The sequence below is a fragment of the Pteropus vampyrus genome, unplaced genomic scaffold, assembly GCF_000151845.1.
Source record: "Pteropus vampyrus isolate Shadow unplaced genomic scaffold, Pvam_2.0 Scaffold3, whole genome shotgun sequence".
Lineage (NCBI taxonomy): Eukaryota > Metazoa > Chordata > Mammalia > Chiroptera > Pteropodidae > Pteropus > Pteropus vampyrus.
In genome coordinates this window covers 3,785,451-3,803,298 of record NW_011888784.1, presented here as the reverse complement: position 1 = coordinate 3,803,298, position 17,848 = coordinate 3,785,451, and the positions used below count along the sequence as shown (strand labels likewise).

The window sequence follows — 17,848 nt, the reverse complement described above, 5'->3', positions numbered from 1 at the left end:
CCAGGTGAAACTACAGAAACTCTCATTAACTCTAAAGCGTACAGTCTGGAAAAACCAGACTCCAGCCCCCATGGCAAATCCTCACTGAGATTCCAGGAAATAAATCTATTGTACAAAGAACAATCACAAAATCCCCAGTTACATTAATTTTCATTGTTATTTTACATATTCCACCTACAGAAACACCTTGACTTCCACACAGGAATTAGAATGTGTCAAACCTCTCTCAATATGGTATCAAGAACATAACACTGAATAAAGCAGGAAGCCCCCAAATATTTTTTTAATGATCTAGAGCTAAAATGAGAACAGATCTTATTCTTTAGCTGGAATTAAGGTCCACACCACATCTAACAAAATTATACCTGAGATACAATGAAAGGTCTGTACCTGTATACATAAAACCTGAAGGGGAAAGACAGGACATAAAAACTATGGAAAAAACTTAAGATGATAAAATTAACAATAAATTCACTAGTAACCAAATATTATCTGCCAAAAGAGTAAATGTCATTTAGACTAGATTAATAAAAAGGTATAGTGCCCAGAAGTCAGGTTCGAGTTCCAAACTCTTTCATGCTGGAGTACTGTATTCAAGGTCGGACTTAAAGAACAATCCTGATAAACTGGATCTCGTCAACAACAGAGAGCGATACAGAAAGCAACAGGTAGAAAAACTAACATAATACACGAGGAGGGGGTCAGTTAAACCCATCAGAGCTGCCTCAGTACGATTATTCCAAAGTAGTTATCAGTATTGGCTCAAATGTCTGCCGTGATGAGCCTACAACAGAAGAGATTCAAGCATAAGAAAGGGACCCCACCACATGAACAGTGCTGAAATGGACCAGCGACATCCCAATCATCCAGAATGCATGTTAAAAATGTATATGACTGGGCCCCATCTCATGTCTAGTGACTTAGAAATTCCAAGGTAAGTATATGCACATGCATTTTTTAAAAGTATGCCAGGTGGTTCTCCTAATGTTTGCAAGCCACTGGATGACCTTCGTCATCATCTCTCCAAATTCTGAAATCCTATGATTCATTTAAAAGTCACATTAGTTAAAACTATAGCATTCTTTCCTAAACCATAAAGTGATATATCAGTTGATTATTTTCCATTTTGTCAGCATGTCAGAGGAATTTCTACATTACAAAACTATAGAGAAGAAGGAAACTATTTTTTTATTGTACTACACAATTATGAATAGTGGCCTGTTGGCATGTATTATAGATATTACTAGGTAAAGTAAAGTTTTTCACCACTTTTGCTGAAAAAAAAAAAATCACACTTGACACATGTAAAAACGCTTTTTAAAAAAAGAACAAAATCTATACAAGTTAATTTTCATTAACTGCAAAAAACTTATCAGTAGTAACTAAAAAGAGTTAATAATTACTCCAATTATTTATTACATTCTGATCAAACATCATCCAAACACTCACTGCATATTGCAGGACCAATGACAGAAAAGAAGAAAAGAAGAAAGCTATGTGCTGCACCAAGGAGCTTTTAGTCTAAGATACATAAACTGACCATTTTGAGTAGATAGAAGAAAACCTAATTGTAAAAATCTAATTTAAGAACATCACAAATGACACTATATTTAATAAAGGAGATTTAAAATATAGAGGAAAATCTCCATTTCTTTATTTTTACTGAGGTAGAACAAATGCTTACCTCATTTGTTTATAAGGGTAGCTGAATGCTGAATTGATAAGTGTACTGTGGTTGTATAAGAGAAATTTCTTTTTAGGAATTACATATTCAAGTATTTAGGAGTAAAAGGCCATGATGCATGTAACTTACTTTCAAGTGGTTAAAAAAAAACTGTGCGTGCATGCACAGAATGATAAAGAGAGAGAGGTAAGGAGAGAATACAAATATAAAACAAATGAAATAAAATGTTAAATCAATCTGAATTTTAATTGCGTTCACATTTATCTTGAGTGCAGACAAGTATTAGCTTTTGGTATCTAATTACAGACAACAAGTATTTATTGACAGTTCACAGATGGAAGGTGCTCTGATGGATACTGCAGTGAACACCTTCATGGAAGTCAACATACTCAGGAGTCAGGTGGTGACAATGAAAGGCAAGACAGTAAAGCTCAGGAGTCAAAGAAACTAAGCTCAAGTGCAAACCAATATTACCTCTTTCCTATGTAATCTTAGAAAAGTAATTTAATAAGTAGGAGCATCTCTATACCACATTAAAAAGGAAAACCATCTATTTCACAAAGTTGCTATGAGAATAAAGTGAGATACACAACAAGTTGCTCTGTAAACTCAGAAGTGTTAGAGACATGTTAGCTCTTTGTCTTGTATGCAGAACCAATGTAGGGAGAAAAATGCTTCTATATAGCAATCATAACACAAAGCAGAGTAAGTACCATAGGGAAAGACCACATTTTGCTAGAAGGGAGGAAAGGAAGTCTTCGAGGAGAATGTGGTACTTGAGATGGACCTTAATGGATGGATGGGCAGAACATCAAAGTCAGAGAGAGAAGGAGGTAGGATTCTAGGTTAAAGAGATAACTCAAGCAAAGGCATGAAAAAGAGAGTCAAGCATGTAAGATGTAACACAGTTTTTGCTGGAGTCTGGGAAACAAATAATAGAATAACCAGAAATAATGTGAAAACCTGAGAATAAACTGGAGAAGGCTTGCTAACTCCGGCGAGGGCCCAGACATGTGGCTGACTACTCATCTGGACCCAGTTCTAGCACAGGATTCTCCTCTTCCCTGACAGTGCCAACAAAACGTCACTATCCAAAACTATGAAGTTTTCCCAAATAAGGCATGCTGCTTCAGAGGTAATAATTTCAGCAAAACATACAATACACATACTGCTATGAAAGAAAATGCTTTCTATGCCCAAGAAAAATTCAATCCCAAAGAAAATGAATATAATCCAAGAGTTTATAATTTGCATCTAGCTTTGCAACATTTCTTTTCAGTAAAGAACTTCCAAATGACATTTTCTCAAGCCAATATTATTGTAAGAAAATTAAACTACCAACTAAAAGGTCATCGAAAGTGATTATATAACTGAAGTCAAATTTTCTTTTGTCAATTTGACTGACTTTCCTGGAACATGGCTTAATTCAAAATTATATAAGGTGATCAATTTTGCATTTTAGCTTACCTACAATACATAGCTGTGCTTTTCAGGAGAATGTCCTTTTGTTGTTTTTATAATCCTTGAGTCACATAATGTGAAATAATGGATAATTATTCCACCACAAATTAAATTTTTACATGAGTAATTTTATAAAGTTTTAGGAAGAAAGTTATATAAAATGTCTTCTAATTATAGCACACTAAAAGTCATAAGTCTATTTTAATGCCCTTAACTGAATATTAAATTTTAAAATGGTGGGGGAAAAGACCATAGAATCATTGAAAGTTATTTAGAAATAATCTTAGAAATCATCTATACCAGCCTTCTCATTCAAAAGACAAGGAGTCTGGAGGTAGGAAAATTAAGACTTCCTTCCTATATACTACTAACTAGGTGGGAGCAGATCTAAAACTTAGATGTCAAGTTTTTTGGCACCTGGTGCTGATATGATGACACCACATGACATCTTGGACTTCACTCTGATGACACATAACTGCAAGAAAAACCAAAACCACACACAAATCTATGTTTACTTAAAAAAAACAAAACAAAAAAACTGCAAAGTTTGCCATTGGGTTGAAGAAAGCAGTTAATGACCTTATAATACCTCTTCCCAGAAATCTCCAAACATATTCAAATATTGCAAAATACTCTGCTTTTAAATACCTATACTAGTTTAATGATCGAAAAAGAAAATACTAATGGGTTAATGATGTCTTCCCAATGGACACAAAAAGCCACTCCTATGCTGCCTTCAGAGGCCATGAACGAGCAAGTCGGGTACAGCCCCCTCACCTGAAACAGTGAGGGCAGTGGGTAGGAGTAACGCGGAAAACACACCTCTGCAGGTCTGGCATTCTAGGCCGCCTGCTCAGCACCAAAGACAAAAGCAGGAGTACGCACAAATGTCATTCAACTCATAATATTAAAAGAAATCAAAGGAACGCAAATTTAGGAAACCAGTTCACAGATCAATTGCTGAAGTCAACAGAGAGGTGTTTTAATCTAAAGAGGTTCTCAAGCCTCATTATCTAATAAGTTATCATACTACTACATTTTCATATTAAAATGATGGTCCTGCCTGAGTGTGAAGAGGATGCTACAGCCATAATTCAGCTGTGGAACTCAGCTCCACTTAAAATTCATTCAAACAACTGAACTCTGACCTCTCATTAAGTAGAAGGGACACTGTCCCGCTAGTTTAGTAAAAGCGCCTGTGCACCTTACAACTACCAAAGTGTCAGTCTAGCTTTTGCTTCTCCTTTGAAATAACGCAAAAAGTTCAGCTACAAACTCTTTTGTGTCTGGTGTTGTGTTTTTGTGTGTGCACTGTGTGGCGGAGAGGGGGGTTTTTTGTGGAGTGTGGGAGAGCTTTTTTTTGTTTTCGAGATTTTTTTTTGCTCTGTTATAACTCTCCTTTTTGTGCCTTTTTTGTTTTTATCACAACTCTTTTCAATATATTCTTTTTTGTTTTTCACATGTGATATTTTGTGTATTATGAGAAAAGAGCCCCTTTTTGTTGTGTAATCTTCTCCCCTATTGTGGGTTTTTTCTTTTTACACACGCGGTGTAAAGTTTCCGAGAGCTTAACTGTATTTACACTGTACAGCTGGAACTCATGCAATAAGCATAATTATTTATAAACATTCTTCTTGAAAAAAAGTCTTTTAGGTAAACAATCTATTCATTACCTGCAGATATTTCACTGCAGAAATCACTGTACCAAATGTAAAAATTAATATTTTAAATTACTTCCAGTATTTCACATTTAGCCAGTTGCATAGATCCAATGTAACTGTTAGTAGTGACAGCCAAGGGACAGAATTTCTTATGACTAATTAGACAAAATCTACACATACCAAAGAACTGAAAAAATCTGAGAAGGCTTACTTGCTACTCCTGATGCAAGTCCATAGAGTAGTCCTCCTCCATCTGATGGCTGAGGGAAAACACGCGCTCCTGGAGGAGGTGGCTTTTCTTGTCTGATAAAGTTATACAATAAGGTTTTCACAAGTTTGCTGGTGTATGGAAGACTACACACACAAAAAAAGAAGAAAATCAAACTCATACTTATGGCAGTCACCTGATTTTGTATAATGATACGTATAATCTATATAATCTATTAATACATAAGGTTTAGCAAAATTCAAAGAAATCTAGCATTATCATGTTATAGTGAAGACCATGGGGTTTGAGATTAGACTTGAAGCTTAATCCTGGCTTTCCTCCTTACTATGCCATAATCATTGGTCAAATCAATTCAAGTCCTGAACTTCAATTTTCTTATTTGTAATCTGTATAACAGGTGAGATATTATAAAGTCGCATATAATACAGTACCTGGCACTTGAAGGGAGGTGGTAACACATAATCAGAGAATCACAAGAGCTACAAAGCAATAAACGGCTATACTTTTTAAAGTATGACATTATTCGATTTATGCATGCATACAAAAAATATTAGTGTGTATATATATTTTTGTAATGTTAATACTCATTGCTTCTAAGTAAAAGGGTTATGTGATGATAGATCAGTTCTTTCAATCTAGAGAAAAATTTTTAATAGACTCTTGAGCCAAAGCTCTGGTCTTTTTCCTATTATCAGTGAAGGTGCCATGGAAATGACGAAGGTAGCAAGAAGGATGTGAGAAAGGCAAAGCCCCCAACTCCTTGAGACCTTTAATCTAAGCTACTTTATCTTTGTTTTACATTCTAAAATTCTGTGAAGATTGTGTCAATAGAAGGTATGGGTGGGTGTGTGTGTGTGTGTGTGTGTGTGTGTGTGTGTGTGTGTGTGTGTGTGTGTTTATCTATCCCCATCCCCACCCACAGGAGATTATAAGCTTCTGCTCAGGAGTACAGTCCCACATCCTAACACATGCCGGGCACATGGTTAGCATGCGATAAAGATTCATTGACTTAAATAAAAGTAGGAACACTCAGTTGAGAGGCTGTTGAAATAGTCCAAACATGTGGTGATGGGGCACAGATTACAGCAGTCTAAGTGGGACTGGTGAGAAGGGGAAGATATAAAAATAACTTAAACAAATATTCCTGGATGACTGCTTAGACAAAGAGAATGATAGAGAAGGAAAAAGAAAGATGACTTCAAAGTTTTAATTCTACAAAGAAACCACTAGAGAAGGTCATGGAACTGGAGAATAAAATGGGCAAGAAGGATGGATAGCTTGAGCAAAACGGCAGAATCTGGTTCCCTATGTGTTGGGTTTGAAGTGCTGATAGAACAACCAGAGGAATGCCTGGTTGGTGACACAGAACAATGCTAAAGTAAAAGGACAAAACCAGAAATATAGATTTATACAATGAGAAACTAGACGAATTTAAAACAAAAACATACCATCGACCTCGCATCAAATACTTGTGACTGATGCTCTGTCGCAAAACTTCTTTGTGGAAAAGTTGGCAGGAAAGAAAAACAACCATTGTCGATATAGCTTCTACTGATATTTCATACGTAATATCTCTGGAGAAATAGGAAACAAAACAATAACGATCAGTTCGAAAGATTAAAATACTGCTCTTTTTTAAATAAACTATACATTTAAAAACTCAAATCTAAATATTCAACATGTTTCTAGGTTATAAAAAAATACTAAAATGTTTAACATAAAAATTAAATTAAGAAAAAAAATATGAAACCCTTTCCTAGGCATTAGCTTTTGCACTTGGGTCGGGTTCCCATTACTTTCCAATCGCTATCTCCTAAATTTCTATTAGTATATAATGGAAACAGTGACCAGCAATGCTCTGCTTTGAAGATCCATTCTGAAAACCTCATGTTCATTCCTGTTTACTTATAATACAGAAACAAATATTCAGACTGTAAAACTAATGAGAAATCACAGTATAGGGAAGAAAACATGCCTTTTCAAGTTGACAATCACTTTACAATGAGAACAATGGCATAGCCTAGATCTTCTATCTCTAGGGTCCACATTCTCAAGGCCAACTCTGCATGTCCGGCAAAGTATGAATAGTAAACAAATTATTCCTGTGTAATTAAGCATATTTCTATGATGAAGGACCACGCTAGTCCTCTCAACATCATTATTCCCTCTTAGAAACAAATCTTAGATCAAACAAAAAGGAAATAAAATTTCAACTGAGCAGGGAGCACAAACAGAAATAAATGCATCAAGAAATCTTCAGTTATTGCAAGTTTAAATATGATTACCATGGGGATAGTAACATGTTAGACCAGAGAAGTGGTAATCTCAACAACATAGCAAAAAGAGTAATGGCTCCAAAAGAATATCAAAATATTTTTACAGAAATGAAATATTCATGGAAAGCCCAAAGAAAAATACTTACTGCCTACTTAAATGAGGCTCATTAAACAAATTAAAATGACTTGATTCTAGGACTGAGCAAACTTAAATGCTACCAGATATTTTAAGGAGTTATTGCTGATAGAAATATATTTTTGAAACAAAATATACAAAATACAGAGAGGCCCATGCAATTGATCTAATAAAGGACATACAGGATAATCTGAATGGAATGACCTAAATTTTCAATGAACGATCCAAATTCTATACAAATTAATCCTAAAGTCAATGCAATCACAACCAAAATTCTCATAGGATGTTTTTCAGGGACTTCACAGACTGACTCTAAAATTTTTTTGAAATAATAAACATATAGCTAAGTGAATCTTGAAAATGAGGAGTGAAGGGACTTTCTCTACCAGATACCAATCCATGCTATGCTGCTGTAGTAATAAAAACATGATATTTGCACAAAAAATAAACAGACCAATGGAATTCAATTGAGAACTGAATATGTAAGTTAAACCTATGTATTACTGGAGACGATATATAATAAACATGAATCCACAAATCAATGGAGAAAACACAGATTGTACAGAAGACTGTGCTAAGAAAAACTGGCTCATTTCATAAAGAAAAATGATGGATCCCTATTTTACAACATATCGAAGACCTACCACAGATGAATTAAAGACTTGGACGTGAATGGTAAAACTAAATAAAAGAAAATGTACAATGATACGCTTGTAACATGAGCACAAGAAAAAACTTCTTAAATAAGAGAACAAACCATAAAGTCAAAAAACTGTACTTAACTACATCAAAATTAAGAATTACTGCTCAACAAATGAAACCTTGGATAAAGTTAACAGACAAATGATAGACTGGACGAAGAACAAGAAACTAAAGCTAGACTATTACAAGCAACTCCTGAAAATGGCCAAGAAAAAGGCAAGAACTTCACTAGGAAAAAAGAAAAGAGAGAGAGAGAGAACAAAAGATATAATTAGTTTAAAACAATGTTAGATCCCTTTATGCCTTAATAATGTAAAGCAGGGGCAGCCATATAATGATAATATAAAGCCTCATGTACTGCTGATGGGAATATTAACCAGCGCAGTCATTTCAAAGAATAACCTATGACCCAGTAATTATGCCAAAAAATTTTTTACAGAAATATGCTTGAGGACTGTGGAAGGCATCCTCTAAATAACTCCCAATAATCCCTACTTCCTGATATCCATGTCCTTGTGTAACTGCCTCCCCTTGAATGTAGGCTGGATCTAGTGACTCTCTTCTAACAAAGAAAATACAGCAAAAGTGATAGGATGTCACTTCTAGGAGGAAATTAGCTTACAGAAAGATTATGACTTGTGTTGAGCATGTTCTCACTCTCTCGCTCTTCTATTTGCTTTTCTGAGGGAAGCCAGTTGACTTGCTGTGAGCTGACACATGGAGAAGTCCAAATGCCAAAGAACTAAGGGAGGCCTCCTCCAGTCAACAGCCAGTGAGGAGCTGAGGCCCTCACTCCAACAACCCTACAGGAATTGAATCCACCAACAGCCAAATGAGAAATCTAGGAAGTAGGTCCTCTCTAGTTGAGGCTTCAGATGAGACCACAGCCCCAGCTCTAAGTTTAACTACAACCTCATGAGACATTTGAGTCAAAGTCAGGCACAAAGCTACATTGTATCCAGATTCTTGATTCTAAAATACCATGAAACAATGTTGTTTTAAACAACTAAGTTTTAGGGAAATTTATTAGGTAGTAATAGATAAGTAATATAAAAACATTTATTATTTGTGGTGTTGCAAAGTTGGAGTCAGTCCAGGTGTCCATCACTGAGGAACTGACTAAAAAATGTGGTGGATGCGCACACATGAAGCAGTTTTGCTAGCAACAGACTAGCTGCTCATTTAGCATTACAGGTAACTCTTAAAAGACAAAAAACTCGGTGAGTTGTGTAACACAGTTCTATTTGTGTACATTAAAAATGCATATACACATAAGAGTAACATTTTGTACTTGAACATATACATATAAAAATACATGCATTAAACACATTAAAATGGCTGTTTATGAGAAAGTACCTAGTAGTAATTAACATAAAATACAGTAGGTACTTAATAAATATTGATTGGAATAAACTTAAATATTGATCGGAATAAACCTAAATAAATCTAAAATTCTATATTTAACAAATTCAATGTGCTAAAGTTATATGCTTTGAGAAGTCGGATGTTTCATTAATTTTTATACTGTTGCCATTAGCAAACCACCACAAACTTAGTGGCTTAAAACAGCGCAAATTTGTTATCATACAGTTCTGTAGTTGCAGTACAGGTCCCAAGGAGTTAAAACCAAGGTATTAACAAGCTGCTTTCCATTCTGGAGGCTCTAGGGAAGAATCATTTCCTTCTGGTTTGAGTTGCTGACAGGATTTGGCTGCTTCTGGCTGTAAAATCTAGGCCCCTATTTTCTTGCTGGTTGTAAGCTGTGGGCACTTCCCAGCTTCTGGAGGTCCTTCATTCTTTGGCTCATGGATCCTTTTCTCCATCTTCAAAGCAAGTAATGACTTTGAAAGGTTCTCTGTGTTACACCGCTCTGATCCACCTTTCTGGTTTCTACCTTTAAGGGCTCAGATGATTAGACTGGGCCCACTAGGAAAATAAAGGACAAACTCCCTATCGAAAGGCCTTTAACTTTAACCACATCTATATCTAGTTGAAGATGTTTCTCTCTATTCCTACTTTGCTGAGAGTTTTTTTCATGAATGAATGTTGAAATTGGCTGTGCTTTTTCCATATTTTGTAAAACAATCATATGTCTTTTCTCATTTATTTTGTCAATGTAGCGTATTATATTGATTGATTTTCAGGGGTTAATAATATTGCATCCCTGAGATAAGCCCCACTTGGTTAGGATGTATTATCCTTTTCATATATCGCTAGATGCAATTTGCTAATTTTTTTAAAAGATTTTTCTCCTATATTCATGAGATATCAGTCTATAATTTTCTTTTTATATAATGTCATTGTTAGGCTTTAGCATCAGAGTTCTGCTGGCCTGAAAAGACAAGTTACCCTATCTGCTTTTGAAATACCTTATTGAAATATGTACTTCATGCGGTAATATTAAGCAAAGATAGAATAGCATGTACCATATGAATGAATATACATGCAGTGCTAATATGCAAAAAATAAAAACAGCAATCCTGGGAGATGAGAAGATGAGATTATAGGTGACTATTTTTTATTATTTTCAATTTAAATTTATTAAATGAGAAGGGCATTAAAAAAAACGAGTGGAAGAAACATTTGCTTCAAACTGGTTGTCTCTATGAGGAAATTTCCTGGAAAAAAAAATCATGAGAGATGATCTGAGGATAATATCTAATCTCATTTCGACTATAGATACTTCACATACTCTTTTATGTATTTGGATTTTTGAATATAAATGTATCATCTAATTGAAAACTGAATTAATCAAAAACTAAAAATAGAGGATTATCATAAAGTTGAACTTTTATTGATTAAAATCTGATGACACATTGAAATAAAAGCAAAAAAACCTGAATCACATCATGGTATGCTGTGGGAATCATCGACCCGAAATTAGAAAACCCAGGACCTGCTTCTAAGTTCTCTATTGAACTCATTCTGTTATCTTCAACAAATAACTGGGTCTCCATTTCTTATTTGTAATTAAGTATATTAGGCTAGATGATCTCTAATATCATTTCTTGCTGTGACTTTCTATAGTGCTCAAAAAAAAAAAAAAGGAATTCAAGGCAATGTTAGATTCTTATGAAAATAAAATTTAAAATATATTAATTAGGCTATCTTAAGTGCCAAATTATTAGGGAAATGAGCCAGAGAGACCAATACTTGAAAGAAACCAAAATTCTACCATGCTGAGTGTGGTGGTTTTTAAAAGATGAAAAATGTTTTAAGCCAACAGATCTTTCTTGTTTTAATGTCCTTGTATAATCTTCAGAAGACTTTCATTACACAATCACCAAAACAAAGTCAACTTTAAAAAGCCAAAGTGTTGCTTTGGCTGCCATATTATCCAAGAACTTTCCACCATCTGGCTGGAAATGTCCTAGAACAAACTACTGTTGGAGCAAGTAATTAATTTCATGTGAAGCAAAAAAGACAGGCACCATGACCTTGTACTGCTCTGTGAGGGCAGAGTGGAATATTTGGATAAAGACAAAAGCCTTCATGAAATGGGTGTTAGTGTTGGCTCATGGCAAAGTCAACGAATACGGAGGGAAAAACATCCTCCTCTGACTTACTATTGGATAAGAAACCGGACAGTACTGTAAGTGGAACATAAATTTAACAAAAACAACTGACGAGTTCAAAGGATTAAGACCAAAATTTAGGAATATCAATGTCATGCCAACATGGAGAGTCTAAAAGTAAAATATAAGGAGAGACTAAAAAGTGGCATAGTATATTACAGATATTGTCAATAGTAGTGATGGCTAATTTTAAAAGTTAACAAAATCAAAAATATAATAATACTCTTCATTTATAACAAGTCTTACCAGCAGAACAGAAAGTGCCTGGAGTTAGGAGTCAAAAAATAAGGATTCTAGTCTCAGAACCGTCACCTGCTACCTTTATCAGCCACCTTACCTTCAACTTTATCATTTGTAAAAATTAAGGGGGTGGATGAAATAAACTCAAATATCCATTCCATGTTTTCATGGTTTCTCAAAGAACTAATACTACACATGTAATAATGCATCAAATGTATAAAATATAGCCACATACCTTCTTAAAGTTTAACAACCAAAAAAGAGCTTCTAAAAATATCCTAAAAATCAAAAATTAATATGGATTGATATGATGGATACCTAATAATAAAGCAAATATACCAAAATGGTTATGTGGGTGTCCAAAGTACAATTATACCAATATAAAATGTTACATTCATAAAATAAGAAACAAGGAGTGGAAAAAAACTCTCAGGAATTCAAAATGATTGCTAAGCAAACCTTCATCAAAAGTTAAAAATGGCTTTTAAATATATGAAGAGATGTTCAACTTCGTTTGTAATGAGAAAATACATATAAGAATCACAATATGAATTCCACTTTTAACCTACAAAAAATGTTATAATATACAGTACTGGCAAGGTTCTGTGAAATGGTTTTGTTGGGACTATAACTGGTATAATCGCTGTAGGAGGCGCCTTCTTTTTTTTTTTTTTTTTACCAAATATATCATAGTTTTATCATATTTAAAAATGTATACACTTATGATTTATATGATGGCTACATCTGTATATATGCAAAGTGAATTTATGTGTATGTAGTTTGTCTAGACAATGGAATATTATTTGGCGCTAAAAAGAAATGAGCTTTTAAGCCGTGAACGTGGAGAAGCCTTAAATGTATATTTATTACGAAGCGAATGAAGCCAATCTGAAAAGATGACATAGTGTATGATTCCAACTGTGTGACATTCCATAAAAGGCAAAACTACGGAGACAGTAAAAGGATCGGTGGCAGCCAGGCATTAGGGGTGGATGGGAGGAATGAACAGGCAGAGCACAGAGGATTTTAGGGCCATGAAACTACTCTTCTGATCCTATAATGGTGGATACACATCATTATACATTTGTCACACCCGCAGAAAGTACAACACACCAAGAGTGAATCCTAATGTACACTGTGACTTTGGGTGATTATAACGTGTAGTGTAGGTTCATTAACTCTAACAAATGACCCCCTGCGGTGGCGTGTGGGATGTTCATGGTGGGAGAGGCTATACATGTGGGTGGGGGGGAATGTCAGGGGGGATATGGGAAATCTCTGTGCTTTCTGCTCAGTTTTGCTGTGAACTTAAAACTGCTCTGAAAAATAAGGCCTATTAATTAAAAAACAAACAAACAAAAAAACACCAGAATAGCTAAGAATTAAAAATGATTGTCTCTGCGGAGGAAAGAAATAAAAGAGACAGGACAAAGAACATCCGTTCTGCTCATAAGCCCTCTGTGCTATTTGTTTTTTTCCCTCAAACCATGGGCACATGTACATTAACAATTTAAAATTACTGCATCAACACTGATAACTAGGATTAAATATCCAAATGTAATGTAATATGGATTATGCCTGAAATTTGTAAAGAATTAATTTACATAAGCGGCACACAAAAAATCAACTATTTGTTGGTAAAATTAAAATCTGTAGTTATTAATGCCAAGCCACCTAATTCATACTTTGCTATACGTGTATTAATAACAGCAAAAGAAATTAACAAAAGCATTCTGTACCAGTCTTGCTTTTTTAAAAGTAAAAATTCTTTGAAGGCAGAGAGTTAATGTTTTTGGGACTGAGTGAGCTATGTAACAATGCTGCAAACTGACCTTAGATAAGTCACTTCTTTCCCTCTACTTACTTCAGTGACATCATATAGAAAATGAAAGGGTTAAGATAAGTTTGAAAAAAGCTTAATCCTAGTTCTAAAAATCCGATAAGCATATGACTCTAAACAGCGCATAACTTGTAAAGAAATATGCATACGCAGGCAAAATAACAGCTAGGATTCAGGACTCTGCTCTGGGTTCTGCTCATCTTTCACACCTAATGCCAGGCTAGAAGCTGTCATCACAGACAGCCAGAGAAACTCCTCCAAGCGGCTTGATGCAACAGAAACTGGCTTCAGTTCCCACACAGATTATACTGCCTTGTTCTTTTGAATCTCAGACATTTAGTGTCCTATAACCAACTATACTTGTTAATGACCAAGTGCTACTACTTTTTCCTGAGAAGTTTAAAATATGAAAATTAACTCAGAAGCAAATAAATTCAATGTTTTTCTTGAGTACTTAGTATGTGTAAGATGACACACTTTTATAATCATAAAGCATTTTAAAAATTATGAAAGCATTTTCAAGTACATTGCTTGGTCCTCAACACAACCCCGAGTAACAAAGTAGCAGTGAGAGCCCAGACAGACCTCATCGCAGATGGGATGCTCCCTCTCAGTTGCCTGCTCCTCTACTGCAATTAAAGACATGATATATTAAACTATCAACTTGCCTAGCTGTTCCTTCGATAGTTATGTGAGTTGGTCTCCAAGCTCATACACTTCAATTTCCATATCTAAAATATTAAACAACTGGATGCTTACTGTCTTCTAATGTCTTTTCCAAGTGACAATCTCTGATCTATTAACCCCAATTCTACCATGAGAAAACTGAGGCCTGGAGGGGCGTTGCTGGTTAGTGGTAAAGCTAGGCTTCAAACCCTAGCTTCTGGATTCAGAATCAGTGGTGTTTCTTTGTACTACAGAATAGAGCCTATACTTTTTGGCAATAGTCAGTTAAGCATTTATGATCAATCTGAGCACATATCTTGTAAAATAAACATTATTCATGGTATTGGATATATTTTGCTCAGATTTCTTCAATAAACCAGGTGAAAGTTTGCATACTAAAAATTTTTTTAACTGGGATTTTTTTTCCCCTGAGGCACCAGAAATCAATTTTCAAGCTAAAATGGCATTGTGAACTTAATATACAATATCATATTGGTATATGAAAACACTATCACATTTAATTCAGTGCTTATAATGTCATAAACACGTAATTCCACCAGAAAGCTATACTTGATATTTACCTTCTAGCATCTAAAACTTAATGCTGACTTACTTTAGCCATCCACCCACCCCGCTGAGGCTGATTTGAAAAAGTATTTGGGTATCAACATGAAGGGCTGCGGAAAGGCATTTTCTCAACAGTTAGGCCCTTCATTGCCAACCATGGGTCTCTCCAGTTCCTTCACTTCCTTCCAACAGCTTGTAGACTTCATAAGGAAACTGTTTATGGCTCTTCCAGTTCTTGAACCACCCTACTCACTGTTAGCACCAAAAATTTTCAATATTCAAATTTTCCATAGCATCACCTCTAAGCCAATACCATCGGTCTAAGGGTTGAATTAATGTTCATTTGATATCATTTTATTATATTTCAAAAATCCTGTGGATAAAGAGGATTTTATAAAGATTCTTAACCAGTTTCATCCCTCCCCAAATACTTCCAAGACGGATTTTAGAGAAACAGCTCTAAAAAAAATATTGTTATTTTATATCCTAATAAATAGAGAATCCTAAACATAATCAAAACTTTAGCCCTGCTAACATTCGAGTCTTTACTCCACCAAACAGCATAGCTGTTCCACCCCTTACCTCCTACAAACCCTCCGCTCTAATGAAACTAATGCAACTGCTGAGTACTAGGGTTACACCAATAAGCAAAATAAATGCTGGCACAAGAAGCATTTTTTTTCCATGGGGCTCTCATTCTAATTTCATTTGAGAAATACAAATAATAGAGATAATAGATAATATGAAAGCATGATAAGTATTCAGACAAAAAATAAAGCATGATAGAAGGACAGAGAATAAGAGGCATGCATGCTATTTTAGGGTACTAGGAGCAGCTGTTTCTGTTTAAAAAGCAGACCTCTGAGCAGAAGGAAGCTTGAAGGAGGGCAGCACGTGAGCCATGCAGCTATCTGAGGGGAGACATTCAAGAGAGAAGTTTAAACACCTTGGAGACAAGAGTGAACTAGCAGGTTCCAAATTAGCAAAGGCACCGGCATGGCTGAAGTAGAGTGAGTGGTGTGGACAAGGTTAGCAGACATCAGACATCCCTCAACTTGAAAAGTAAACAAGGTCCCACTACACAAATAGACAGACCACCAAAAGGCAGTGAAAGCAATCAGTTATGAATATTTCATCTTTACCAGGACATAACTTATGAAAAAACTAGAAGAGGTTTCTTGGATTAAATTATAATTCAAAACCCTGCAAATCAGGGCCAGGCTGAGAATTTAGCAGCCCCAGTCCTCAATGAGTTCACAGGTTGATAAAGAAGAACATGAACAGACCTCAGAGCAAGAGGCTGTATGTCCAGTCTGGGACCAACAGAAAGACCCACTCTGAGCAGACCTCTCGGGGACATGTCCAGAGTGGTGTCACTGGGACTATTCTTGACAATGGTGTCATCATGTACAGCTAGCAGTGACAGCTTTAACAAAATTACAGCAACAAAAAGATAAAAAGACTAAAAAGGAAAGAAATCCAGTTCAAGTTCTCAAAACAACTTCAATTTCATCATTAAAAAAAGCATCACAAGCAGTCCTCAAAACACAAGTTGGGGACCCATACAACATAACTGCTTCTGATGCTAGGACCACTGGTAGAGTCATGGAGTCTCAACTCAAGCCTTACCAAGACAATGTCACCGGTTCTGTGTATTGTGCTTTCAACCATGGCCTGCCAACCATGTTCTTTCCACTGCACTCTCCTTACCAGTCTTCAGGAAAATATCTTCAACCAACTTACTTTTTATTCCTTTCCCACACAGTTCCTTGAGATCAAGGAGCAGGTATATCAATTAAAGACTATGCTTCACTTTTGGAAGACATTTCAATTCTAGTTGGATCGATACAACGTACATTGAAAATGTCAAGTCATGAGCCCATGCATGACTTAATCTTTATTTTAAATATATAAATGCTTAGGGGTATGGATTTGAGGACAGATTCCTCGAAGATGTGTAATTTTAATCTGACTTTGAAAATTAACACCTTAGAGAATATTTTTATCAAAACATCCAAACTGAGAACAGTATCCACTAAATACTTAAAAGTCAATTTTCATCACGAATAATTCCTACAAATTCTGAGAGTTTATATAAACGACTATAGTGATCTTGTTCTCTTAATAATAAAGTATAATTTAAAACTTAGTTTATACACCTCTAAACATCTATGTTTTTGGTAATCACTTGCTCTCAATATTAACAGAATGATTGTGCAGTTTCATAAGAAATGTTTAAGCTAGTTTGGAATCACCCTCAGTGGCCATTAAAACTGGATTCCTCTTGCTGTTCACCTGCTAGTGCTGCACCGACACACCAACGTTAATGTGAAAGTTTATAGTGCGACTGATGACGCTCAGGTGTGAGAGCATCCCAGTTTCCATATGTTAATATTCCTCCGTAAATTATGAGCTGATCCATAACACTGCACTACAGTTACAGTAGATGAAACAATGAAAGAGTAGTTTGGTTTCGCATGGAAACAGTTACCAAGACAAACTTTCTTGTAGGATGGAGTTCCAAGAATATTAAATCATAAGAAATTGTTTCAGCAGCTGGTTAAAGCTGAGTGTACATCATACAAGACATCTGGTTGTCTGTGCATTTTCAGTTCATTTAAAAAGTATAAACACATTAAAACACTGAAATGTTTGATATATTACAACACTGTCTGCTTGCTTCCCAAGAGTGTTTAGTGGCTGGTCTAGTCATTGTACTCCTGGCTTATTTACTAGCTAAAGGGCTTTATTATTTCAATCCTCCTTAACTTCACCAAGACATTTATTTTATCAACAAGGGGAAAAAAAAGA

At 35.3% G+C, this 17,848-nt stretch overlaps 1 protein-coding gene across 1 annotated transcript in view; it reads right to left on the bottom strand.

Moving 5' to 3' along the window:
* DYM (dymeclin) overlaps positions 1-17,848 on the bottom strand; it is a 276,445-nt gene that overhangs the window by 199,021 nt on the left and 59,576 nt on the right. The window contains exons 8-9 of the mRNA XM_023531219.1: positions 6,484-6,609; positions 5,018-5,160 (exon numbers count right to left, since the gene is read on the bottom strand). Coding sequence (XP_023386987.1) covers positions 5,018-5,160; positions 6,484-6,609 — 269 coding nt within the window. The remainder of the gene's footprint in view (positions 1-5,017; positions 5,161-6,483; positions 6,610-17,848) is intronic.